We start from the raw sequence: 26919 nt of genomic DNA, 5'->3' as shown, positions 1-26919 counted from the left end.
CTTCAACCCACCACCCGGTCAGAACTGAAGAAGCTTCTTGGATGAGAAGGGAACCACTTTCAAAGAAAAAGAAGAGTCCAGAAGTATTTCACGAGAAGAGTGAAAGAGTACACGCAACAAAATACCCTACACCACCAGGCTTGAAATTTTGGGCTTGGACAACCGCCCCCTACGGTCGGACTTAAGAGTAGTACACAAAATCATCCACTACAACGACCTACCAGTCAATGACTTTTTCAGCTTCAACCGCAATAATACAAGGGCACACAACAGATAAAAACTCAAATGTAAACCGCTCCAAACTTGATTGCAGAAAATACGACTTCAGCAAGAGTGGTCAATGCCCGGAATGCACTACCTGATTCTGTTGTTAAAGCTTCAAATCCCCACGAATTTAACCTTAAACTGTCTACTATTGATCTCACCCCATTCCTAAGAGGTCTGTAAAGGGGCGCGCATAAATGCACCATTGTGCCTACCGTCCCTGTCCTACTGTCCCCATTTATCCCTACCCACTTCATTCATACTCGTTTTTATTCTTTTACCTATTGTCTTGTAATGATTGACAAATCAAATGAATAAAATAAATATTAAAAACCAGGAAGTCCAGTTGCCTGTTGAAAAAAGCACCTTTGGTATGACTGATGGGTGGGGGTGGGGGTGTTCTCCGTGACTTAGGAACTTCTGCCAACTTTTGCTTGAGCATCGGAAGTTTTAACAAGCAACCTTCCGAAGAGTCCGGAAGCAGCGCCCAAAGAGCACGTGGTAAAACAGACTCTTTTAAGACCCGGAAGCTGTTTCCGACGCACACCGGATGTCGGCTTCCCTTCACCTCCCTTGTCTTTTTCTTCCGCCATCTTGCGCCCGGATCGTCTCGAACGGTAAGTCTCTTCGTTTGTATCCGCCGGAATCCGCCTCTGACCCTCCGTAAGCTGGCCGGCGGGGAGCCGCCTAAATGGGAAACACTGAAGTGGCTCCAGTAGGGTGGGCCGAGGGCGGCGGGGCGACCCGGGACGGTTGGATTCGGCGGGGGCTCCGAATAGGCCGCTGTGGGCCATTCGCTCTGGGTTATGCGGCGTCAGGGCGGCCTTGCGGTTCAAGGGGAGAGGCTCCCTGGAGTTTGGGGGCGGAAGAATGATGTTCGGCAATGAACGCACAAGGGAGAAGAAGGCCGACCCTTAGGAAGACTCCGGCGCTTCCAATAAAGTCGGAGGGGACAAGAGAGAACTTAACGTTCTTGGACAGGTCCTGATTTGCTCAATAGTGGGCGGTGGCTGGACTGGGGACTCTGCTAAACGGTGCCCCCTTTCCCCCCCGAATGTTGTTTGATATAAAGAATTGAAGGGAGAGGTTGCCGTCAGAGTTGGGGTGGACTCCTTCGCGAACGCCTAGATCAGGGGTCCCCTTAACTTGGCAACTTTAAGACTTGTGGACTTCAACTCCCAGAATTCTCCAGCCAGCCACAAGTCTTAAAGTTGCCAAGTTTGAAGACCTCTGGCCTAGATTTTCTGCATGTGGTCAAGCACAGGGCGACAGGATTTGCCAAGAGAGTGAACTCTTTGCTGTTTTCACACGTGCACAAACTTTGTGCTTGGGAGACGTTCCCCTCAGATCAAGGCACTGAGCAAAGATGGGGCAAAAATTAGGAAGAAAACTTGCAGGACGGTAAGTGGAATAATGGTGGTGGTGATAGTGTCAGCAGGCAGGCATAAATATATTTAGTGGAAGGGAGAGAATACTAACACTTTATTTTTTCTTTTATTTAGTTTGTCAAACATGTACAAGATAACAGGTAAAAATATAAACATGGACATGAACAAGGGAAATGAGTACAAATAAATGGGGACAATAGGACAGGGATGGAGGGCACGCTGGTGCGCTTACGCACTGTCCCCTTGTTCAGTCCATCCTTCTGATGAAGTGGCATGTGAAAGGATGTTGGCTTGGTAAAGGATACCTGGAAAGCACATGGTGATGGAGGTGTGATAAAATTAAAAACAAGGAGATTTACAGAACCAAGCTATAATTAGGGAAGGGGTAGAAGTTGTGGGTATAAAGGTTTTTCAAGGTATGAGCAATATCTAGTAATGAAACTTGGCCGTGGAGGCTTGTGTGAGGTGCATACATCTTTCACAGTTAAACTGGCACAATATACACTAGTAACTTCAAACCCAATAATTGGACTTATTTTTGTTGTTGCTGCTGGATCATAAGCATTGACCACTTAACTGAGATAATAAGGCAGTTATAAGATTACAAAAATGAAGACCAGATCAGCGTTTTTTAATAGTTTAAAACATTTGGCTGAATATAGAAATACAGGTAGTCCTCAACTTACAACCACAGCTGACCCCCAAATTTATGTTGCTTAAGTCACAAATTTGTTAAGTGAGTTTTGAACCAATTTTACGACTTTTCTGGTCATGTTTGTTAAGTGAACCACTGCAGTTGTTAAATTAGTACAAGGTTGTTAAATGAATCTGGTTTCCCCATTGATTTTGCTTGTCAGAAGGTTCCACAAAGATGCTCACATGACCCCAAGATATTGGGACTGTCATAAATGTGGATCAGTTGTCAAGCATTCAAATGTAAATCATGTCACCATGGGGATGCTGCAACGGTCATAAGTGTGAAAATTGTCATAAGTCGGTTTTTTCAGTGCCGTTGTAACTTTGAATGGTCAATAAGCAAACTTGTAAGTTGAGGACTACCTGTAAATTGTCTTTTTAGGATTAATATCTTAATACAGTATCTAAAGGTCTTATGTATAAGTGGTTTGCCTGGGTATCATGACTGCAACAGTTTACGATTTTATTGTAGTAAAGTATTCTACAATAGATAAGATATAGGGCAAAAATAACTACCTTTTATTTTGTTCCTGTTCTATCAGAAATGCCTGGAGAAGCCACAGAAACTGTCCCTGCAACGGAACAGGAGCTGCCCCAGCCTCAGGCTGAAACAGGTTAGTACTTTGGATGATTTATGTACCTTTAAAATACATTCTCCATCAGCATGGAGACCCCTAGAAGTCCTTTGTGGAGAGAGTTCCATGCTTTCTACCATGTGTTTGGCAATAGCCTTAAGGAAATCATCTGTTAATTTCATCCTCTTTATTAGTAGTAGTATTAAAAATAAAGATTTACCTTATAGAGCCGTTGTATGGTTAAATAAGAATTTAGGGGAAACATTAGAAGTGACTATATACATGTTGGGGGGATTGTATATAATGTTTTTGGAGTGAGCAACTGAATGATTGCAAGCTGGAACTAAATGCTCTGTTTCATTGAAATTTTGAAGCAGCTTTCCTTCCACTCCCCACAAGTCCTAACTGAGTGTTAATTTGTGCTTTAATCCAGAACATTGGGAAGACGTTAGGCCCTTTAAAGTATATTATATGGACAACACTAATAACTAAGCTACTGGATTTTTTTTCTTCATATATTTATTTGTTGGGGTTATCAGATGAGATATTAGAGCTGTTGTCTTAGTATTGTAACACATGTTAGATGTTAGACACTCACTTAATATTTTGGCGTTTATATCAGAGTGACCTTACAGAATAATTGGAATGCTTTAAAATGATATTGCTAGTAAATGTCTGAGATTTTTTTCAGGAAAGAAAAGTGATGATAATTGTAACCATCATATTTTTGAACTCTAAAATCAAGAACTCAGTTTCAAAAAATCTCAGATAGGCATTTATTAAGCATGCTGTGCCTGGCTATACATGAGATTGGCAAAGAGTGTGCCTCATTTTGGGTCGATTAGAATTGTGAGCTATGAGCTTTTTAAAAACCCTGGTTGTATTTTAGTGTGTTTGGCTGTGTTGTGTGCATACTTTTACTATATTGGATTTACTAACTTTTGAACTCTACTATCTATTATGTTTCAAGTGATATGTCTTGAGGGAATTTTGGATGCTGGATACCAACTAATTCAATTTCATTATCTACCACATTTCTGGCTGGAATCTTAAAGGATACTGCATGATATATGACTTGGCTTCTCCTATGCACACACATGCGTGGAGCTGTTGTCCGTTACTGGATGGTTCTTTTTTGTAAATAAGTTAATGTACTTATTAAAACATTTAAGAAACAAGAGCTACAAAAAGAGAGATGGAGACCTAGTTGATAGAGTAATATGGCAGTAATTATTAAACATAGGATTTACAATTATCATGAAACCTAAAATTCATTATTTTATTGTCCAGTGCTGAATTGTTAATATAATGGTTTCTATCCTGAAGGTGGCACGTGTGATTTGAAAACTTAGGGGAACTTTGGAGTTCCATTGAGTGGTCTGAAGAGTGGTCTGGGCAGCCGAGATGCTGTTCTTCTGGGCAGCCAGCAAGTACCTGTTTCTACTCCTACACCAGAGCAAGGGCATTCAGGAATAGATGCACCTCTCCTGATTCCAGAGAGCTAGAAAGGGTTCTGATGTCACTTCCTCTGGAAGGCAGTTTTCCTGATCTTGGCGTCCTCTGGAGAGTAGACCTGCCTGCAAGCTAGCATGGCTAGAACCACCATGAAACACTTTTTCCTTTTGCTTTTTTTAGTTTTCATGACTTTCACTTTCCTTTTTTGGAGACCTTAACCTAGTAATCAGCAATCTAATGGACAGCAACTAGTGTCTGGACATTTTGGAGCTTTCTATGGGGAGGCCAAATGAGAAGTTTAATTTCTAACTTTCCAGATCCATGCTTAATCTTTTCAAGAGAATTAAACCAACATAATGGTGCCCAGATCTAGCTCCTTTAGGTAACAAGATGGCCAACAGACTGCCCTACCTTTGAATTCATATAACATACAACATTCCTAAAGATAACCAAACACATTTAGCATGCTCCCTCCTCCCAAGAATGTCATTTCTTCCTTTCTTCACAGAGACCAACAAAACATCTGCTATAAGCTATCATTAGCCTTCAGAAGCCTTAGAGATCACATGATTGAGAGGGTTTATGTTTTTTTTTCTCCATATTAATAATATCTAAAACAAAACAGGGGAAGCAGAATATCTTGTCATATCAAATACTGCATGTTCCGATGGAAAACATGATAGCCAGTGAGAGTCTTTAGAAAAAGACTGGAACTTGCCTGGAACTTACTATTTTCAGTCTCCAGGGTTAAATAATTGCCTGTATCAATGTATTACTGAAATTTCCTTTCCCTGAAGTAAATGCTTCTTCCTTTCCAGAATCAAATAGCCCAAATATTCAGAAAAAACATCTATCAGTTCCACTGAAAGTGAAGACATCTCTCAGATTGTGACTCTTGGGAAGAGAAAATTTGCTCTCTGACCAGGTTTTATTAATCAGAGACATCACCCTCAGGAGAGGAGCCTGAATTGGTTAGGAGAAATAGTTTAAGAACAGGAAACTCAAAGCTTCTATCTTCTGGGACAATCTAAAAGAACTTCTGAAAAGTTAGTACCACCAGAGCTGAGCAAAGCAAAGCTTATGAATAAGACAAACTTCTGGGCTGGGCATCAGATAAATTCAACTGCTGAGGTTCAGAACTCAGGTAATAGACCTCAGCCTCAGAACGCTGAAGCAAATTATGTTGAGTTAATAAGGGATGTTTTGATAACTCCCATCAGCTCAAGGCAAAACAGCTTCATCTCATGCTCCCTATCTCAGGAATTATAGGCAGTAAACATATTTAAATGCACATGGCCCAAAGACCTGCTACAAGTGGTGGGTTACGACCGGTACGCTTCAGTACAGGCGTACCGGTGCCTGCCGGGAGCGCCATGTACTGTTCCGGTATGGTGCTCTTGGGGGCCTGCCTGCCTGCCGTCCTTACCTGTATTTGAGCTCTTCGGGGCTTCTGTGCACGGAGCGTATGGCGCCTGCGCAACACTCCGCCAAGCAGCTGAAGGATCACAGAGCATTGCAGGAGGTAAGGAGGCGTGCGCATGCTGCACGCATTAATGTGGAGGACACCGGGCCCCGTTGCAACGGGATCCGGAACCCACCACTGCCTGCTACATACCTTCCCCATTAACCTATACTCCTGAGACTAGTTCAGAACTGGAGAATAGAATTATACTGAGTATGCTAATAGCACCCAACTGTGCCAGGAAACTAATATTTCAATCAAGGCAAGCTATCAGTTTCTTAAAAGGAGCTTCTGGACATCACTAGACTAAATCAAGGGGGATCATTTGGTTACAATTATGTGCCAGGAGATTGAATTTATTTCACCAAGCTAGAAATAGTTACAAAATCATACCTACTATTATAGAATCCAAATGACTTTCTCCCATCTACATAAATGAATTCACATGGGGAGCTTTCTACTACTGAGCCCAAAATGAAAGGAGGGTCTACAACATCAGGTCTTTGCTTTCCTACATGCAGACTTCAGCAAGGGTAACCAAACCCTCTGCATATAGGAGTTGTCCCTTTCCTCAATTCTAGCAATGAAGAGCTCTTTGCCAATCTCACACTAAGATATTTTAAGGAAGTTTTCTCTGTTATCTATCTATGAATGGCCATGATCAAACCTTCCGCTAACTCTAGAAGTACTTGCCCAGTACTTACAGTTCATCAAAACAATCATTTGGCCAATAAATAAAAGCAGAAAATAGTTCCCAGCAGGATTATTTCCCCATCCCCATAGCCCCCAATGGACTTCTATCCCAGAAAATTCCCTGACCCTATCAATGGAGAAAGGTGCAGTAGACTTTTTTCTATAGTGGAAACAAAGGTGTCTAGAACACTCAAGTATTGAGAGCAGGGGATAAATTAAGGGCAGGGGTCCCAGGGCTCTGGGCTGCACAGCTGGAGATGAGTGGCAGACAAGCAAAACTGCACACATGTGGGATCTAGGTTATCTGCTCCTTCTCTCCCACTCCCCACCAAATCTATGGAAAGATTGTCTTCCATGAAACCAATCCCCGGTGCCAAAAGGTTGGGGTCTGGCCAGTATGAGTAGTCCTTTATAGCAACTAGAGTTGGGATTGGCAATTTGGTTATTAAGCAAAGCAGTTTCTAAGTAACTATGACCTGCTTATAATCTTCAGCTTTGCTTCACAGACCTGCAAAGATCAAAAAATGTAAGGATTGGTTCTTAAGTTTTTAATCATCATTTTAGCTTCACTAAATGAGGCAGTTACTAAACAAGGACCATCTGCATTCACAATCATGGACTCTTAATTTGTCTCTACCATATTCCAATTGCTTCAGATTTACTTATCTAAATTTGTAAACTGGTCTAATTATGAGGTTGGTAAAGACCCATTTTAAACTGTCCTGTTTCTGTACAGAAAAAAACAAGTTATTATAAATCCAAAATGGATTTCTAGCTGGTAATTCAAATCTAAACAAGCTACTTTGGTTTTCAGTATATATTATAGTAAGCTGTTTCTGGCAACACTTTGATTTTTAAGTTATCCTTTACTGGCTTTTATCCTATGGTCAAGTAGTTATATTCATGCCTGCTAATGCACCATGAGTTCATCTAGACTGGCTTTTGATGCTTCATTACTAACATTCAGCAGCTGCTTTTAACTTGAGTTCAAACATCTTGTCACAATCTGAAGAAGCCATGAAGGTAGGCATTTAATTAATTCAAATCTGCCAGCACAATGACATTAATTTGGTTAGAAAGATAATTTGATTTGTCAAATTCATTTCTAATATAAATAAAATGGACATTTTCTATAGTGGGCTTCTTTTATGCCTGTGCTTTTTGTCTTTTGCAACTGAGTTTAACTCCCATCTTTCTGCATGATTGGATATATTTCCACTTGAGCAGCTGGCCTCAAAAGGCATATATAGCAGCCTTGTAGGATTTCTGAATGGTTAAAACTATTGTTGTAGCTCCAGCTCCTGGGGCCCCCATGGAAACGATGAGCAAGCCAGTTGCTACCAAGAATCCTGAGGTAGGAGGCAAGGATTCTCAGGCTGGGACTGCTTTAGAGTGTTCAGGTAGGTCTGAAGTTAAAGCAGCAGACTAGAACTGTCACACATATATTATATATCTGACTTAAAATGAAATAAATGCACTGTAACACCACGAGTGTTTCTGAAATGCCAGCTCTTGTTTAATCTGATCCCTTAGATTTGATTCTCCCTCTTGATAAACCACAGAAATTTGAATAAACACCTGGACACTCTTTAGCTGTTCAGTACTGTATTTGATCCTTTCCTAAAGTGTTACAAATAGTCCTTGACTCCCAACCGAAAGCTCGGAATTACACTTGTAAGTTGTGCCAGTCGTTAAATGGGTCATCACATGACTGACCCAATTTTAAAACACATTTTGCAGTAGTCATTAATGGAATCATCATAATCATTAAAAGTGAATTCATGGTCATTAAGCAAACCCATTGTCCCCAATGGGTATTTTTGCCAGAAGCTAGAAGTAAATGCCAGTTTCTGGTCAAAAGAAGTAATAAATCATGGTCACATGATTGCAGGAACACTGCCAATAGCTACAAATGCTTGGAGGGGTGGGGGGAGGGGGAAGACAGCCATTGGAACTTTGAATCCAGGTCACAAGTCTTTTTTTGTGTGGGAGGGGCAGGGGTCCATTGTACTTTCAAATCTAAGCAACTCATGTCCAGGACTATTTGTACTAGGTTTTGCCTTCTGTCATTTTCAATAGGCATTTTATTTGGAAAGTCATAAATGAAATGTTGTATCTTAATATTTTCTAATTCTATCAATAAAGAATCCTTTCAAATTAATGCTAGGCTCACAGCTATGTACAGTCGTTCACAGAGAAATAGTTCTGCTTACTAAGATGAACCGTACAACTTTCTGATTGTATCCTTGGCTGCTTTGCTACCTTGTTCCAGAACTTATTTTACTCTTTATTTTGGAATATATGTTCAATTCTCCTACGGTCATGTGTATAACTGCTGCACCAGTTTTGCTAAGATTTAATGCACAGGAATTGACATGAAGCACTCATCTTTTAATGCAACTGTTTTCCTTATTAAATGAGCTATTAAAAAGTAGTTAAGTGCCTTTTTGCCTTTTCTCTTATATTTGCCTAATGGAAAAATATAGGATTAAGACCAGGTGAGCCAGTTATGATGAGATTGAGGCTAATCCCTTTCATCTTGTGGATTCCGGCGTTTTTTCTGGAATATTTTGAATTAAGATATAAGCTTTAAGTGCAAGCAGCAGAAAGGCATAAACTTCAAGATGGAATAGGATTGAGTTTCATAGATTTGGTTTCCATACTGATATAGTCGGACCACATGCTTAATCTAGCTTTTGCATCACTCTTTTGCTATATTTGCCTTGAATTCTGGATGTCATCCCAGTCCTGTTGTCATCCCAACTCACACTATTAGAGTTATTACACTAGCAAAAGGTTTTGCTCAGCTGACTCATTAGTCTAGACCAGTGTTTCTCAAACTTGGTGACTTTAAGTCCTGTGGACTTCAACTCCCAGAATCCCCCAGCCAGCATAGCTGGCTGGGGAATTCTGGGAGTTGAAGTCCACAGGACTTAAAGTGGCCAAGTTTGAGAAACACTAGTCTAGACTCTAGATAAAAGAATAAAGGACTCTTGAGTGTATTATTTTTTAAAAGGAATTTGAAGGTCCTTATTATAAAACTATTTTCTCCTCTTTTTTTTGCCTTAGTTTGGAAAAGCCAGTCCAACGTAATATATATTGGGTTTTGTATTTGGGATTTTACACGTAAGCCACCCGGAGCCACTATGAGTTGGGTAGCCATGTGAGTTCTATTAATAAGTCAAATAAAATAAACTAGAGGAAGATTTCAAGATACCAGAGCACTTAGGTGATATGAGATTCCTTGTCCCATGCAATCAAACAAATACATATATGTTATGTTACCTCTCTGAGCTTATGCTTATTCTTTTTCTAAATAATTTAACCCAAGAGACTTGCAGGTCACTAATGCAATTATTTGCTTTTCTGTTGCATGTGAAGTATAGAAGAACATAGGCAAGTGGCTATTGGATCACAAACAACCTTGGCTCATCTAGTCAGCAATTTGTTTTCAAAATCAACCAACTGTAGAAGGAAGCCCATAATCTCTCAGTAGATTGGCTTCAGGGGCATTTACAGCACCATCAAAGCTACTAATAGCCTTGAATCCTCCCAACTTCCATGAATTGATCCAAAGTATTTTAACTGTGGAGGTCTTATTGGTTGTATTGATCGAGCTGAAAGAATAAAATCTTCTCAATTGTTCTAGCTCCTGTTTTATTGATGTGCTGTTTAATAACTGTTGATTTTGCTCCTTCAGCATCTGCTATTTCTGGTGCTGCCGAAGCACCTTCAGTCTGTTCTCAGCCTCCCATTCTAGCATCAGGTATTTGTTCTTAATCTTAGCATGTGCCGTCTTAAACACTATATTTATAGTGTTGGACTAATACAGTTACTTTAATATGGCATACAGTCTGATGGGAGTGAATGATAGTTGGTATCACTACACTTGAAGGCCAGGTTCCATAACTATGTTTAAGTTCTGTCCTTAGTTTAACTAATCAAATGCCTGGGTTCATAGATTATAATGTTTTGCCTGAAATGGGGATGCTTCAGTATGCTTCATTGATACAGTATAGTTTGATTACTTGAGGCTTCTGTAATAAACTTAATTTAAAATCACAGAGGCTTCCTTCATTAAAATAGAAAACAAGTTTTCAAATTTCCAGTGCACCACAGGAGTGAATGCTTCAAGCTTAAACGCTGCAACTTGTTTCCTGAACTAGCAGCTTTACTATCTTAAAATGAAGGTGATAGAAAGAAAAGACTACTAGCACCTGTTAAAGGGTTGAATTTATGGTAAGATCCATTTGTGCCAGAAGTGATAGCTACAGTTAATCCTCACGTAATGTCCGAAATTGGGACTGACAATTTCAGCACTAAGCAATTTCGTTAAGTGAAACTTCACACGACTGTACCCAGCTTACATCTTACATAGTTCCACTGCAGCCATTAACCAAATTACCCATGGTAGTTAAGCCTGATGTCACATGACAACTTGCAGTTTACTGCCAGTTTCTCTATTGACTTTACTTGTCAGTAAGTAAGTATGCCAGTAAGAGCCACAAATGACAACAACAACAATAATAATAATAATAATAATAATAATAATAATAATAATAATAATAACAACTTTATTTCTTAGCCGCACCCTCTCCCGAAGGACTCGGGGCGGCGTACAATAAAACACATAAAAAACAATATGGACAATACACACACAGAATAAACGAACACGCGTACATGGAGGAGGTATAAAGATAAGAAAAGACAGTTAAAACATAGTTTAAAATCCCCTAATAAAAGTCTAAAAGTCACAAAAATTAAAAAACCCGTCAGGAGCAGTGTGAACGAACTATGGTTGAGCCAGGCCAGCTACTTGAAATAGGTGCGTCTTGAGCTTTATCCGGAAGGCGCAGAGGTCAGAGGTAGTCCTAATATCCGGGGGAAGGTCATTCCACAGGGCTGGGCCCGCAACAGAGAAGGCTCTACTCCTAGACGCCGCCCCCCGACATTGTCTGGTGGACGGCACCTGGAGGAGTCCCTCTCTGTGCGAGCGAATTGGTCGCAGGGATGTATGGGGCAGGATACGATCCTGCAAGTAGCTAGGTCCTGAGCCATGGAGCGCTTTAAAGATTGTTATCAAGACCTTGAAACGCACCCGGTAGACCACAGGGAGCCAGTGCAGCTCGCGCAGGAAAGGTGTCACATGGGAGTACCTTGTACTCCCCATAATTACCCGCGCGGCCGCGTTCTGGACCAACTGTAGTCTACGAGTGCATTTCAAGGGAAGCCCCATGTAGAGAGCGTTACAGTAGTCCAGGCGAGACGTCACCAGCGCATGAGTGACTGTGCGCAAGGCATCCCGGTCCAATAGGGGGTGCAATTGGCGCACCAGGCGAACCTGGTGGAACGCCCCCCTTGCCACGGCTGTCACATGGTCATCCATGGACAGCCGAGCATCAAGGAGGACGCCCAAATTGCGCGCCCACTCCACCGGGGCAAGTTGAATGCCCCCGATGGCCAGAGATGGAATTAACTGGTTGAACCGGGGGGCCGGAACCCACAGCCACTCCGTCTTGGAGGGGTTGAGCTTGAGTCGGTTGTCATCCATCCAGACCCGTACGGCTTCCACACACCGGGACATCATTTCGACGGCCTCGTTGGGGTGGTTCGGGGTGGAAATGTACAGCTGAGTATCATCAGCGTACAGATGGTATCCCACCCCGAAACCACGGATGATCTCACCCAGCGGCTTCATATATGTGTTGAACAGGAGCGGCGAGAGGACCAACCCCTGTGGCACCCCACAGGTAAGGGGGCACAGAGTCGACCTCTGCTCCCCTGTCAACACACGTTGCGTCCGGCCAGAAAGGTAGGAGCCGAAGCACCGTAAAACGGTGCCCCCGACCCCCAACCCCTCCAGTCGGCGCAACAAGATACCATGGTCGATGGTATCAAAAGCCGCCGAGAGGTCTAATAGGACCAGGATAGAGGAACAACCCCTATCTCTGGCCCTCCAGAGATCATCCACCAACGCGACCAAGGCCGTCTCCGTGCTGTGCCCAGGGCGGAAGCCGGACTGGCGTGGGTCTAGATAATCATTTTCCTCCAGATGTCGTGGAAACTGATAAGCCACCACACTCTCTACAACCTTCGCCAGAAAGGGAAGGTTGGAGACAGGACGATAATTGGCCAGCTCCGTAGGGTCCAGGGAAGGCTTCTTGAGCAAGGGTCTCACCACCGCCTCTTTCAAGGCGGCTGGAAGGGACCCCTCACCGAACGAAGCGTTCACTAGGCCCAGGAGCCAGTCGCGTGTAACCTCCCAGGATGCCAGTACAAGCCAGGAGGGACACGGGTCCAATAAACATGTGGTGGGTCGCAGTCGTCCACGCACTCTGTCCAAATCCTCGATGGCAACCAAGTCAAACTCCTCCCAGATAGGTCTCTCAAGACTCGCCACGGACGCCTCTACAGGACCACTGGAAGGGACCCAATCCTTCCGGATTTGAGCGATTTTATCCTGCAGATATTTCCCAAATTCCTCTGCTCTACCCTGTAAAGGGGCCTCCCGCGGCCTCTGAAATAAGAGGGAGCGGGACACCCGAAACAGGGCGGCAGGGCGGTTCTCTGCGGATGCAATGAGAGTGGCACAATATTGACGTTTGGCCACTCTCAATGCCACAAGGTACGTCCTTAAATGGGCTCGTACCTGTGTCCGGTCAAATTCGGAACGAGAGGATCTCCAACGACTCTCTAGGCATCTCTTGCGGCGCTTCATCACCCTTAGCTCCTCGGTAAACCAAGGGGCCAGGGTGGAGCGTTGCCGCCGGAGAGGCCGCAAAGGCGCCACCCGGTTCAAGGCCCCGGTAGTCGCATTGTTCCACGCGACCACCAGGTCCTCTACCCGAGGGCGGGTCAGGGCCGCAGAAGGTGGCCCAAGCTCCATCTGGAACCTCTCTGGTTCCATCAGGCGCCTGGGGCGGAACCATCTAGTATTTTCCGGTTCCGCCTCCCCGCAGCGGTGGGTAGCACCAGGGAAGTCAAGTCGGAGGAGTGAGTGGTCTGACCATGACAGGGGAGTGATGGTTAAGTCCCCTCCTCCCAGATCACTCAACCACTGGCCAGAGACAAAGACAAGGTCCAAGGTGTGACCTCCCTCGTGTGTCGGGCCCTGAATCAATTGAGTCAGGTCCATGGCTGTCATGGAGGCCATGAACTCCCGAACCCCCTCGGATGCTTCTCCCACCGATGGCAGGTTAAAGTCCCCCATCACTAAAAGTTTGGGGATCTCAACCGCCACCGATGCGATCAGCTCGAGGAGTTCGGGCAGGGCTGCTGATGTATAGCGAGGAGCCAGGTATACTATCAGCAGGCCCAACTGTCTCCCAGGGCCCCATTTCACAACAAGGGATTCACATCCGGATGTCTGTGGCACAGTGGACTCCCTCGGCTCTAAGTCCTCCCGGATAATCACTGCTACCCCACCGCCCCTTCCCTGGGCCCGGGGCTGGTGAAATGCTCGATAACCTGGCGGGCACATTTCCACGAGGGGTAAACCTCCCTCGTGGCCCAACCAGGTCTCCGTTATTCCCGCGAGGTCCGGCTCCCCCTCCGAGATTAGGTTGTGAATGAGGGGGGCCTTGCTAACAACGGACCTCGCATTGCATAGCACCAGCCTCAGGCCCTGGGTCTGGAGCTCCTGACCACCTAGCATGCGGGGGTTGGTACAAGCGACCGGGTGTAACCAGCACCCACGGTCTCCCAATCGACTGCGAATTTTCAATCTGTCCTCGTATCTGCCCCTCCCTACGACCGTTGGAATCAAAAAGCCCTGCACAGGAACGACATCCTCCCCCTCCTCCTCCCTACCGCTCCCTCTGCTCGTGACCACACCTGGTGACCTGGCTCTGTCCTCGCTCCTGACCTGACCCACCCACCCCCCAACCCCGGAACTCCTATACAATTTTAAAAAACAATTAACTAAAAACCCCCTAACTCTCCGCTTCCTCCACCTCTCGAGATTAATAAATCCATCATCAAGGTGGGCCCTCGAAAGGGCGGAGGGCCACACCTGCGAGAGGGGGGACTCCCGCAGTAGGATGAGGTCTGTTCTTGAGTACATATAATGATGCTAAAAGCGATGCAATCAGGGCCAGGGTGCCATAGATGATAAAATGAGGCAGCAGGCCAGGTTCCACATAGATGGTAAATAAAGGAATAATGAGAAGACAGCAGGAAGATGGTAAAAAAGATGGAGGCCGGGAGGCAGTCCATGATGTAAGTAGGCAGACGAATTAAATAGATGTTTGATGAGGTTTTTGTTTTTTTTTCCCCTAGTGGGTTGATGAAAAAATGGTGGGGGTAATCATGCAGGCGCACACAGTAGTTGGCTCAGAGTCAGATGTAAATAGTCACAAACAAAATGGCAAGTGGGCAGGTAGTTGTACAAAGATGTTGGTGGTTAACGAGGGGCACCTGGGCACAGTCTTAGTCTTAGGAGGCAGATAGCAGATGGCAGGGGTTGATGGCAGGGGTTGCTAAATCCTCTGCCTCCTAGCTCTATGTCCCTGCCCCTGGTGCCACAGGTGCCACAGGTCTCCTCCCTCTGCCAAGCTCCAAACTCTAGGCTCCAAACTCCATAGATCTTGTCGTGGCCTGCCCACCCCCTATTTCAGCAACCTCACCCTTCCATTCGGCCCTGCTGGCATCACCGATATCGCCGTCTAGCCGCCCGGGTTGCTGGGAGCCATCGCTGCCATTCTTTTCTCTTATTTCTCTTTTCTTTTCTCTTATTTCTCTTTTCTCTTATTCATTCTGCCTCGCTCCTCTCCTCCTCTCCTCCAGCCGGAGCTCCGATCATGGCTCCGCCTCCAACTCTCATCTCTGCCGATCTCGGCTTCAGCTGGGGCAAGGTGGAACAAACTTCTTCTCCTCCTGCCTATATGACCACCCTGGAAAGCCAAATTAGGCTGTATGGAAAGCCAGGGTGGTCGCTGCTCTTAATCCTCGGCCCTCCAGGTGGAAAGAGGGCCGGGGGGGCACCCCCCCCTTGCATCTGCAAGCTGCAGAGCTCAGAGACCGGCAGCCATTCCCCTGGAAGCTCCTCCTCCTTATCATGCCATGACCATGGGATGCTGTGACCATTGCAGATGCCCATCAGTTTCAAAATGCTTAACTCATGACCACATGACAGGATGCTTCAACGGGCATCATTTTGAGGACCGGTCATAATCTATTTTTCAAGACTATACACAAGTTTGAAGAGGTGCAGAATTAGGCTGCTGTTAACCAGTGACTACCTGAATAGCTTAGCTGTGGTATAGTAGTTTGCCCAGCTATTTGGCAGCATCAAGCTGACTTTGGCTGATCTCAAAAAAACTAAGTTGGGTGGGAAACTATGGGAAATGGCTAGATTGAGAAAGTAATATCTCAAAAGAAATAATTACATGGGCATGTCTCTAAAGTGACTAGGAAATGAGTTCAACTCAAAGAAGATTGTGTCTTCATGGGAAATGTTGAGTCTTTTTGAAGTGTTATGGCTGCAAAGACAGTTTTGTTTTATTCATCAAATGTGCATGCTGCCAAACTGGAATACACTAAAATATGGTAACATTTTACATAATAAAGAGTAATACAATACAGTACGCAAGAGCAAGCCAATGATATAATGGCTAAAAATTAAGTGTCCCAGAAAAGTTGCTTGGGGTGGGAGGAAAAAAATTCTCTGGCAGCAGCTATAATAATTTCTCCCCTACAAGTAACAGCGCTTCCATGTGGGAGGCTTTATATATATAACTTAATTTTTCTTCCTACATGTTCTTTTTCCAACGCTGATTTACTTTTTCTCCTTTAGCAGCTGTTTCCACCTCTTCTACTTATAGCCCCCTCCACCCTTCCTCTTCGTGCCATGATGCTAACTCTCCCCTTGCTAGCCTCTGTCCCTTTACTACTACACCAGAACTGGTTACCCCTGTCTCTTTGGTACAAACCACTCCTGATGCTGCTTTGTCTTCGGCTGACTCAGTTATGTTATCTCAGACCCTTTCTCCCGTGAAACCACCAGTTATGGCTGGTGTTGCACCTCTTGGCATGTCCATACCTTTAGGGCCTGTAGCTTCTCCCCCAGCCTCAGTAACTTCCTCTGGATCTCTTACTTCTGCTCCATCAACATCTCCTGTAAGCCCAGCAGGGACAACCTCTGCAGCCTCAGTTTCTCCAATTCCATCGTCTCCTGTCCCAGCTCCTTTCATTCTCCCAATTGCTCCTGTGTCTCTTTCTATGGCTGCAGCTCCCATCCCTGATGCAGTTCCAGCTCCTACTACTGTGGCTTCACCTTCTAGTCCAACTCCTTTCCCTCCAGATTCTGCCGGTGCTCCTGCCTTGTCACCAACACTTCCTGTCCTTAACACTGCAACCCCTACTCTCGATCCAGTGGCTCCCATTTCATCCTCTCTTCCCCCTCGCCAGCCTTCCATACCCATCAGTTCTGTTCCATCTCTTCCTGATTCTATGACTGTTCCCGGTCCCATCATTCCTCCAATGCCTGTATCGATTCCGGGACATCCTGCAGGGTCACCTACAGAATCTGCATCTCATCCTATGACTCCTTCGGCATCTATTTCCAGTTCTGAGATCCCGGCTTCCTCTCCCAAAGTTTCTGGGGCTGATCCTTTGCCTCCAGCAAAGCTTGCTCCTGCAATACCACCTGCAAAATCTACTTCTGGTCCTGAATCCAGTATCATGTCCCCAGCAAAGCCTGCTCCTACACCATTGTTACCCGAAGGTCCTCCTGGCAAACCTGTTTCTGGTTCTCTACCACCTGTGAAATTGGTGTCTGGTCCTGCAGCCCCAGAAGTATGCCCTGTGTCTGGTCCACTATCTGTTTCTTCCCAGCTACAAACTCCTATTTTGGCAACCGTTTCCAACTCTGTAACTACTTCTCTAGACAAAGCAGTGCCGGCTTCTAAACAGGTGGCTCCTGCCAAGTCCCCTGTGAAACCACCTCCTCCCTCAGAACATCCTGCTGATGCTATGGTCACAGCAGGTCCAATAATGAAGCCTGCTTCTGGGTCTGTAGCCCCTTCTGGAAACCCAATAGGCCCTTCTAGCCCTGTGCCACTTTCTTCACAGCCAGAGAGTCCCACTTCCGTTCCTATTTCTGGCTCTGCTTCACTGGGCACAGCAGTGTCTAAGCCTAAAGAACGGAGTACGGTACTTCCTTCTGTGAAACCGTCTTCCTCTTCAGAAATTTCTTCAGATCCTATGTCCTCATCAGGCTCTGTTCTTACACCTTCGCTTCCTCCATTGCCCCCAATGAAATCTACTTCTTCAGTGCCTGTTCCTGAGCCCATTTCCCCTTCTTCTGCTACAGCAGCAGGACTGATCTCTGCTCCAGGACTACCCAAAGGGCAGCCTGTGAAAACTGTTCCTAGTCCTGTGGCTCCTACAGGACCTGCTGTGGAATCTGCTCCCCTTTCAGCCCCTGTTTCTAGTCCAGCAATGCCTCCCACGGGCCCTTCGCCACCTGCTTCCAAGATGGTCCCATCTGTTTTGGGACCAGCTCCTGCTTCTTCAGTATCTGCTTCTGTAACTCCAGGGACAGCTGTTTCTAGCCCTATGCCTGCAGTAGAGCCTGCTCTTGTCTCACCAGCATCTGCTGTGAAGCTATTTTCAACTTCTGAACTTGCTTCTAGCTCTTTGTCTATGGTAGATTATGTTTCTAGTCCTGCAACACCTACTGCCCATACTCCTGCACCTATTTCTGGATCCACAGCCCTTCCAGTGGCCTCTGAAGGGGTTATTCCTAGCTCATTGGCACCTGCTTCCCATCCAGCAGCAGCTTCTGAGATACCTCCTCCTGAACATCAGGCATCACCTATAGTTGTAGCAGAGACAGCTTCAGCTCCAGTGACACCAGCCACACCTGCCCCGATAACGTCTCCTGTGGGCCCAGCAATGGCAGTTTCTCACCCAGCACCCTCTGTGGTGCCCGCACCAGTGACCATTCCTGGAACCCCTGCTGCTTTTCCTAAGCCTCTTTCCTCTCCTGACCTTGTAGCCTCTGCCATCCCTCCTCCTGGCATTGCCCCTCTGCCTTCTGCAGTGACTCCTCCCGTTTCCCCTGCAGCTGCATTTTCTACTCCAGTAACCCTTAGTCCTGTCTCTAGCCCCAAATTGCCCCCTGTCCCCGCCTTAGACATGAGCCAGGTTTCCATTTCAACTGGGGAGACGATGCCTTCCCAGAAAATGACACCTTTGCCTCTTGCACCTGCTGATCCTTCTGTTTCTACACCTATTGCAAGCAGTCTCACTCAGCCGGCTTCTCCTGCACCCTCTCCTTCTACCCCCGTGAAAAAGCTAGAGCCTTCCCCTGTGCTTCCCAAGCCATCCCCTATTGCACCTGCACCTGGTTTAGCACCTGAAGTGACCCCCAGCCCTATCTCTACTACCTTTGAAGACGACGAGCTGCCACCCTTGATCCCTCCAGAGGTACATGTTGAGGAGTCACCTCTGCAGCCAGTCCTGGTGGACTTCTCTCCTAAGACAGCTGTGCCCCTTGCTGAGGTTCCAGCAACTGCTCCTTTACCACCTCCTCCTCTCAAACAGCCTTTCCTGAAGAATGACAAGGGTATTTGCCTCTTCGGTTTGCTGTGTGCATGGATATCAAAGGCCACTCACTGAATACTAACTTAGTTGTACAGGCATGGAGTGTGAATTTCCTCTGCTTTAACTGTTAGACTAGAAACACGCCATTTAGGATTTAAAATTTACTAAGTCAAAATAAACCTAGATTAAGTTATCATAGTTGAAGTTTGTTGTGCACACTGTGATTCGTGATTTATGTTTAAGAACATACACTACTAATGTGATAGTTGAATCACTGGGCATGATGTGTGTGTTTAATAGATGTGTCTGAGCTGATATCTTTGGAAGAGAACTAACCTAGAAACTGTAATCACCTCTTTGTTTTCAATGGCACACTGTCATTTCAGCCTGCTTTTTTTCTTTCTAGTGTTTTGCTTGTGGTTGCATATCTAGTAGATTTGCTATGAGGTGGTATTTTACCCTCTTTCTAGAAGAATTTGTGATCTAATGTTGATGTCCTCCTTCAGTTTATTGTTCAGTGTCTATATTTGCAACTGCATTTTGGATGAGGAAGCTCTCTGTTAAATACTTGCATACCCTGTGTGTTAAATTCACGTGTTGTCTGTTAGAGAGTAGAAATGAGTAGTCTGGTGTATCTGTCTAGTTTTCAGTCACTTAAATGTAATCACATGCATATGCAATTTGGGGTAAAGGTGCCAGGGTTTAGCATCACTTGGAATTAAGGTAGTATTAGTGAGACAGATGGGGACATCAATTGTGCTTGTTCCAGAAAAACTCTGCCCTGAATATGCTTTCTTGTCAGTAATCACATTTATTCCCTTCTTGCATTGCAGTCACACAGATATTAAGGCATGTGAGATAACAGTTCACTGAAACTTGCATCTAGAGATGGCAGTCATATAATGGTGGTGGTGTCTTGAAGTTATCTCTGAAAGATACAAATGCAAACTAATTACATGCTTTAAAAGTACTTTTACTTTTTAAGTGAGTCATCATTTAGTGTTCATTTAGTCCTTGCAAACATCTTTCTTAAATTTGATTGTTTTAAAACCTTGGGAACGTGCCATGAACTTGAGCAGACTTTCTTCATCTTGCACTCCCTTGCTCATGTTCCTTTGTTCTTTGATGCAGGATAACCAGTTTGCCAGAACAAATTTAATGACATACTGTGTACTAAACCAGTATTTCTTTGGCTTATCATGTGTGTACCCAGCTGCTTCAGGACACTGAACAGGAATTCATAATTAAAACATGGATTAGTGTGATATCTGAATCCACTTTGAAGCAGTCTTAATTGGTGCTAGTTGTTTGTCCTGCGTACACATCATGCTAAACCCTAAGTCTCACAAAGTGTGAAAAGGAAGGGAATCTATGCATAATGAGAAAAGGTGTTCAGATCCATAGCATATTTCTAGTCTCCAATCATGGGCCAAATTACAGTATGCCAAAATGAAACGGTCATTGTTTTTTTTAAAGTACTAGTTAAATGAAACAATATCCTTACCCTGAGAATGTGATCAACATCTTGCTTGCAAGTTCCCAGGAAGACACCTGTTTTTCCTGGGAACCTTGATTGAACAAAGATAAACTCCCTGTCCTATTGCCACGTAAGTTAAACCACTATTATATTACATCACTGCCATTTCAGAATTTCGTTGTCTCTAAATTTATTTTTTTCTATGTGTGTGGGAAATGGGGATATGTTCTTTTACTACCAGACATTTCTGAAGTGTTTTGGCTTGAAATTATTTTTTAACAATGTTGGCACAATAAAAGCTTCTTCATGAACCAAGCAGCAAAGCTCTGGGCCTGCCTGCCACTCCCAAGAGAGACCAAGTTGGAAAGAAATTATGCATGTTGATTTCTGTAGGTTCTGGAACAGAATCCGACAGCGATGAATCAGTGCCAGAACTTGAAGAACAGGACTCCACGCAGGCCACCACACAGCAGGCGCAGGTGAGAAAGGGAAAGAAGAACAGCATAAACTGTATTTCATATGCTTGGGCAGGGCTGTAAAAGTAAGTATATTTCAACCTCAAAAAACTCACACAGCAATTGTGAACGCATAATTTAGTTAGCTAAGAGGCTGACACTTTCTACTACTTTTTAAAAATATCAAGCAATATTTTAAAAAATTGCACAGCTACCCAGTCAGTATCAGCAATATCACCGGCACTCTTGGGTAATGCTTACTCATTCTACATCTCAATTCTTCCCATGTATCATTACTTATCTAGCATGGAGGTGAAAATTATGAAAAATTAGCCATGATCAGCTCAGTGGAACTTGTTTTTGTCCTGTTCCTCCCTAGCTTTCTTTGTATTCATCTTCCAACATATACAATTCAGAGGCAATGTGCAGATCTCGGCTTAAAAAAAAAGTTTTGTACCCTGATTTGCAATAGTTTTTCACATTAGTGCACATTCTGATTTGTGCCATGGCCCCAATTTTTCATCCCTGTTGTCTATATCAGTTAGCGAAATGGTAAATACAATGGATATGTATCTAAAGTTGCTATGCTACGATTTCCAAACATGAAACTAAAGGAAGAGTATCCAGTATACGTAATATATTTTAAAAAGTGGGTGTTTTCCTTTTGAATAAATCATGCGAAGAACATAACATTTCAGGAGTTAGAGAGATAAACTACAATGGGTGCTAACTGGGCAGTTTCTTGAATTTGTTTCTGCTATATATATATAGCAAAGTATGGAGATACAGCTGCTACTGTTCTTGGTTTTTCATCATGCCCTGCTTCCTTTCCTTTCGCTTCCCTTCCATTATCTTTTTTTCCCTTTGTTGGCTTTGTTTAACATTTAAGTACTGTAGTGATAGATAATATTGTAAATATTCCCTGCTGTGGATTGTAATGTTTGTCATCCTATTTCTGACCTCACTCAGTTTCACCCAGAACTTTTTTTTCTCTTCTGAAGAATACACAGGGAAAATTCCAAAGACCGAGAACACTAGCCAATAACCCTACTTACCCACAGATCGTTGTGATCTGAGTTGGTATAGAAATAAACTGTTCAGTAGTTGAAGTTGTGCAAGAAGCTGGGAGTAATTAAAGAAACTGGGAGTTGTCTGGCCCTGTATTTTAATCTGGAGGCTTTTTGGTGAAGATATGAATGTGCACATTCTCATGATGATCAGCGTTTTTTTTAAAAAAAGTATGTGGTGTTCTTGGCAGCTTGCAGCAGCAGCTGAGATAGATGAGGAACCAGTTAGCAAAGCAAAACAGAGCCGGAGTGAAAAGAAAGCACGGAAGGTAAGATCAAATGAACAATTCCTGGTGGCTTGCTTGATTTGGCCAGCAGAAACTGTTGGTGCCCCCTGAATCTTTAATCATTTAAACATATACCACCTAGGGTTGTACTGCAACCATCAAAACTCCATTTTTGTTGTCGCTATTTCTACAAGTCATTTCTTATAGCACATCCTTATTTTGGAAAACCCGTTGATCAAAAGAGGACTTGGGGTGAGTTACAAGATACCAATGAACCCATTACTTCCGTTTCCTTTTGGCAAAGCCCCTGCTTGACCTACTGGGAAATGTACATGACATCAGATAAACTTTTACACTCAACTTGTCAAAAATTCCAAAGTTTTATATCGTATCACAGAAAGGAATATATTTGAATACATCTCTGTTGGCTTCTCTTCAAGGAATCTTTTTGCCCAGAGAAGTCTTATTCTAAAAACAATCAAACTCTGAAGTGCAATCCTTGTTTTATAGAAGAAGGTGAACCAGAGATAACCCACAGTTGACCGCATTACTGGCACAAAATTCTGAGTTGGGTTTTGAGTGGGAGGTGCCATTTCCCTTTCAGGAAAGGATTGTGTAGGTGTTCTACATTTATTAAAAAGTAATGAGTGTGTCTTCCATTACACTGGCCATCTTATAACCTTTATGACCGCCAAATCACAGTTATTGCAATATGCTGTACATGAAGCCCTTGAAGGAATAATTGGAAGCCTCAGCTGATGCAAAATGCAGTGTACAGGCAGTTAATGGCATTGTTTTTTGAGTGCATGTGTTCCTCAAGTTGCATTGGCTTCTGAGTACAATTCAAGGGGCAGGTAGTTGCCTTGACAGCACTTTACAACTGTGCTAATTTATGGGACTATCACCAATTATTTGTACCCATCCAGTCCAGCAAGGGAGGGGGGCATTCTTTGAGTGGCATCAGTTGAGGGGGTGTAAGCTGGCAGGATGCAGGAGAAGGGCTTTTAATGCCAGGGCACCTAAACTATGAGACTTCATTCCCCCTTGGCCCTGACCCTATTGGCCTTTTTTAAAACTAAAAACTTAGGTTTGGGGCCAGCCTGGAGTGTGATGGAGGCTGCCTCTTGGCTTTGTTAACCATTCCTTTATGAAGCTCAACTGCCATGCATTTTTATATAATGCATTTTAATTGTTTTTCTCTATTTTTACTGTAAGCCACCCACAGCTATGAAGTGGGTGACTACATAAATTAAATAAATAATGAAATAAAGTATTAGGAGTAATTTTGCAATGAATTAAGACTTTTTCCCACATGACAGAAGGAATTGTGAAAACCCTGCTGTAGAAAAGGAACCTTTACGATAAGTCCAGTGTTCTGATCTCACTGTGGCTCATTATCTGCAATCCATTTATTAGTCTAGCTCAGGTGCTCTGTGTCAAAATCTTTTCCTCAAACAATTATGTTTTGTTTTTAAGGCAATGTCCAAGCTTGGCCTTCGTCAGGTCACAGGTGTAACCAGAGTTACTATCAGGAAATCCAAGAACATCCTCTTTGTAATCACCAAGCCAGATGTATATAAAAGTCCTGCCTCCGATACCTATATAGTCTTTGGAGAAGCAAAGGTAAGCTGAATTTAGGGAATCCCCAGCAAGGAAGTCTTTACCATTTGTTTCTGCAACTATCAGTAGATTTGCTACCAGTTAGAACTTGGGGTTATCATTCAAACAAACAAAGAAGGTTTGCTCTGCACGACCTTTCTGACAACAGGTTCATGTGGACACTTTGTTTCATGGGAAAATGTTAAAGGGAAGAAGTTAAAATGTGAAAGGGAAGAATTCATTCCAAACTGCTGGGCCTATCAGTATCATTATTTATAAAGTTATCTATTTTGATTTCTTTGCAACCCAGTAGCATTGTCAGTTGTAAACTATCTGATTGTAGATGATCAAAAAAATTCTACAAGTCATTGAGTTGGTTTTTTCCCCCTCATCCATTTCTACCAGATTGAAGATCTCTCTCAGCAAGCACAGCTGGCTGCTGCTGAGAAATTCAAAGTGCAAGGAGAAGCTATTTCAAATATTCAAGAAAACACACAGACGCCTACTGTACAAGAAGAAAGTGAGGAGGAGGAGGTAAATATGTGAGCTGGATTTTCCAGAAAGTTTAAGGCATGCATCTAGTATCATTGCCTCAAATTTTGTCTGCTGAGACATGTATGAGCCTACCTGTGAATATAAAATTACTTCGTGGGGATAGTATCAGGCTAAAAAGAGGTATCAATCTGAAATGGCAATGAGAAAAAGAGACTGCTTTGTATTTTATTTATGTCTACTGGCCAGCCTGTACTGGCTTTCTCCATCTCTTGAGCCTACCTGTGAATATAAAATTACTTCGTGGGGATAGTATCAGGCTAAAAAGAGGTATCAATCTGAAATGACAATGAGAAAAAGAGACTGCTTTGTATCTTATTTATGTCTACTGGCCAGCCTGTACTGGCCTTCTCCATCTCTTGTAAATATCTAGCTTCCTTTATATTTCCAGGTCCACACTAGGCAGGTGGTGTAATTCATTCCACATTTCTTTCATGGTAGTACTTACAGTATACATGTACCTCTATTCTTGCAACCAGGAAAGTGCCATACTGCTTGACTTCTTATCAGTTTGTAGACATTCTTTTTGAATCTTCAGATATCATTTTCAAATATTTTCTTCCATTTAAGTGGCGGGCTGAAAGAAACTGAGCCTATTTATCAATGAATATTCTTCAGCATCTTCCTTCCAGCATTTGAATGGAGTACTGTGTATTTTTTTTTTAAAGTGCCAGTTATTTCTAGTTTCAGTGTATTTTTGCTAGAGGCATCCATGTGTTAACTAAATTGTGTGCCATGCATGATCCTAATAACTATAATTGTGCTTCAGCTTTATCCTGTGTTAGAAGAGCTGCCATTCACTGATGCCACTGCCTGATATCTAGGTGACAGCTTGTACACTACCAGCTATGTGGTTGGCCTGTTCCCTGCAGTGCACATAGACAACTTATTCTCCATCATTAGTAGCAGATGCCTAGCCTGGACTGGGATGGAGCAAAGCCCAGATTAGGAAGTGCTTTGGAAATGTGAGGCATAGCAGACCTGTCAGTCAGCTCTGTAATCTTTTTTTCTCTCCTAATCAAGCCATGCTCTCTCTATATATGCAGGATTCATTCAGTCGGGCCAATCTATTGAGTTTTGTTCATTAAGTTTTGGAGTTCCTAGATGTGTATGATACTATATAAGCAATGAGTCTCCATTTTGCTCTTTTTCTTGATTTGTTTTCCCTGGATTTTATAACAAGCTCTCTATTTTGCTATATTTTTCACCAGACCACTTGTCATTCCGTGCTAGTCATGAGATAAAAAATGAAAACATGAGTTTTTTAATTTCACTAGAATGTCTGTAACAATCCATAAGGTTTCCTTAGGCTATATTTTGTGGCATCTTAGGAGGTTCTTACAGTTACTATGGGATCCTGAGTGTTACAGAGTAATAGAGCATCTCTTTCCTGGTTGACAGAAAAACCTGGCAGATGCCTTGAGAGATTATCTATCTTCTTCCTTCCAGGTTGATGAGACTGGCGTCGAGGTGAAAGACATTGAATTAGTTATGTCCCAAGCAAATGTTTCCCGGGCAAAAGCGGTTCGTGCCCTAAAGAATAACAGTAACGATATCGTAAATGCAATTATGGTAAGTGCTTGATTGAGTGCTATATGTGACTAAGACTGCTGTACCCCAAATTCTAGAATATAGTTGGGAGAATTAAATGGGCATTTTAAGTGGTTATTTTGGTTGATTATCCAGCTCACTACAAGAATAATGTTCTGTTTTTATTCAGTATGTTTGCTAGTGATTGTTAGAGTACAAGGGAAATGGATATCAAGATACCATAGAGTATAAAAATTAGGTTAACTGCTGTAGATTAACCATGCAGTGAGGCAGAGAAGTGACTTACAGGAGAAATGTCTGTTTCCAGATAGTCCAGTTAAACCTCTTTAAGCTTCTAATACAAATACAGCAATATTGTTTCCTCGGGAGTTACATAAATGCCTTAGTGCTCAATGTTATATCCTAGGCAACTATTCAGGAACTAGGCACTGTATCTTTGCCTGTGCTTTGTCACAGCAAGAATTGCACCCTTGCTGTTCCTTGACCTCACAGGCAGTTATAATAATAGCCCTCAGGGTCACTTGGCTGTGCCGGGTAGCTAAACAATTTGCTGTGAACATTCCCGCCCCACCACATAAGGGAATAAACAAAAAGGTTGTTTCTCACTTGCTCTTTTCTGTTTCTTTCCAGGAATTAACGATGTAGCCATCCAGAAAGGACTTTTTGGTGTTACAGAGAAATTACAGCTGAATTGAAAATTTGTACTATTTCTATCAGTTAATAAAAGTGGTGGTTTAAACAGATTTTACACCTATTTGCTTTCTACAACATGTTAGAATCTTCAAATTGGAAAAAAAAATAGTGGCTAATGATCCTGGTTTGAATTCCTTATTTGCTGGAAAGTTTCTACTAATTCTTTGAAATTTTGCTAGAGTGCCAAAGAAATGGCTTGATGTGAATCTTTTTTTTAAA

The 26919-nt window shown here is 43.4% G+C and overlaps 1 protein-coding gene across 6 annotated transcripts; it reads left to right on the top strand.

The window, feature by feature from the left end:
- Positions 1-797: 797 nt before the first annotated feature.
- On the top strand, positions 798-26750 carry NACA (nascent polypeptide associated complex subunit alpha). Of its 6 annotated transcripts, none has more exons than XM_081962839.1 (11): positions 801-881; positions 2891-2962; positions 7826-7933; positions 10234-10299; positions 16327-19101; positions 20950-21035; positions 22270-22347; positions 23782-23928; positions 24310-24438; positions 25906-26028; positions 26638-26750. In XM_081962839.1, the coding sequence occupies exons 1-11, from the start codon at positions 815-817 to the stop codon at positions 26650-26652; spliced, it is 3666 nt and encodes a 1221-aa protein (XP_081818965.1). In that variant the 5' UTR covers positions 801-814; the 3' UTR covers positions 26653-26750. The 6 variants fall into 6 exon arrangements, with proteins under 6 accessions (XP_081818969.1, XP_081818965.1, XP_081818966.1 ...); XM_081962840.1 differs by having other exon boundaries at positions 802-881; positions 16330-19101; XM_081962842.1 differs by lacking the exon at positions 10234-10299 and having other exon boundaries at positions 802-881; positions 16330-19101.
- The last annotated feature ends 169 nt before the right edge of the window (positions 26751-26919 follow it).

This window comes from Natrix helvetica, assembly GCF_964273705.1.
Source record: "Natrix helvetica genome assembly, chromosome: 1".
In the NCBI taxonomy this organism is placed as follows: domain Eukaryota; kingdom Metazoa; phylum Chordata; class Lepidosauria; order Squamata; family Natricidae; genus Natrix; species Natrix helvetica.
This window is presented reverse-complemented; position numbering and strand designations above follow the sequence as displayed.

Coding starts and splice junctions, on each gene's coding strand:
- NACA (XM_081962839.1), top strand. CDS start 815: ATGTCGGCTTCCCTTCACCTCCCTTGTCTTTTTCTTCCGCCATCTTGC. Junction 19,102..20,949: donor TTTCCTGAAGAATGACAAGG/GTATTTGCCTCT, acceptor TGATTTCTGTAG/GTTCTGGAACAGAATCCGAC. Junction 24,439..25,905: donor AAGAAAGTGAGGAGGAGGAG/GTAAATATGTGA, acceptor TCTTCCTTCCAG/GTTGATGAGACTGGCGTCGA.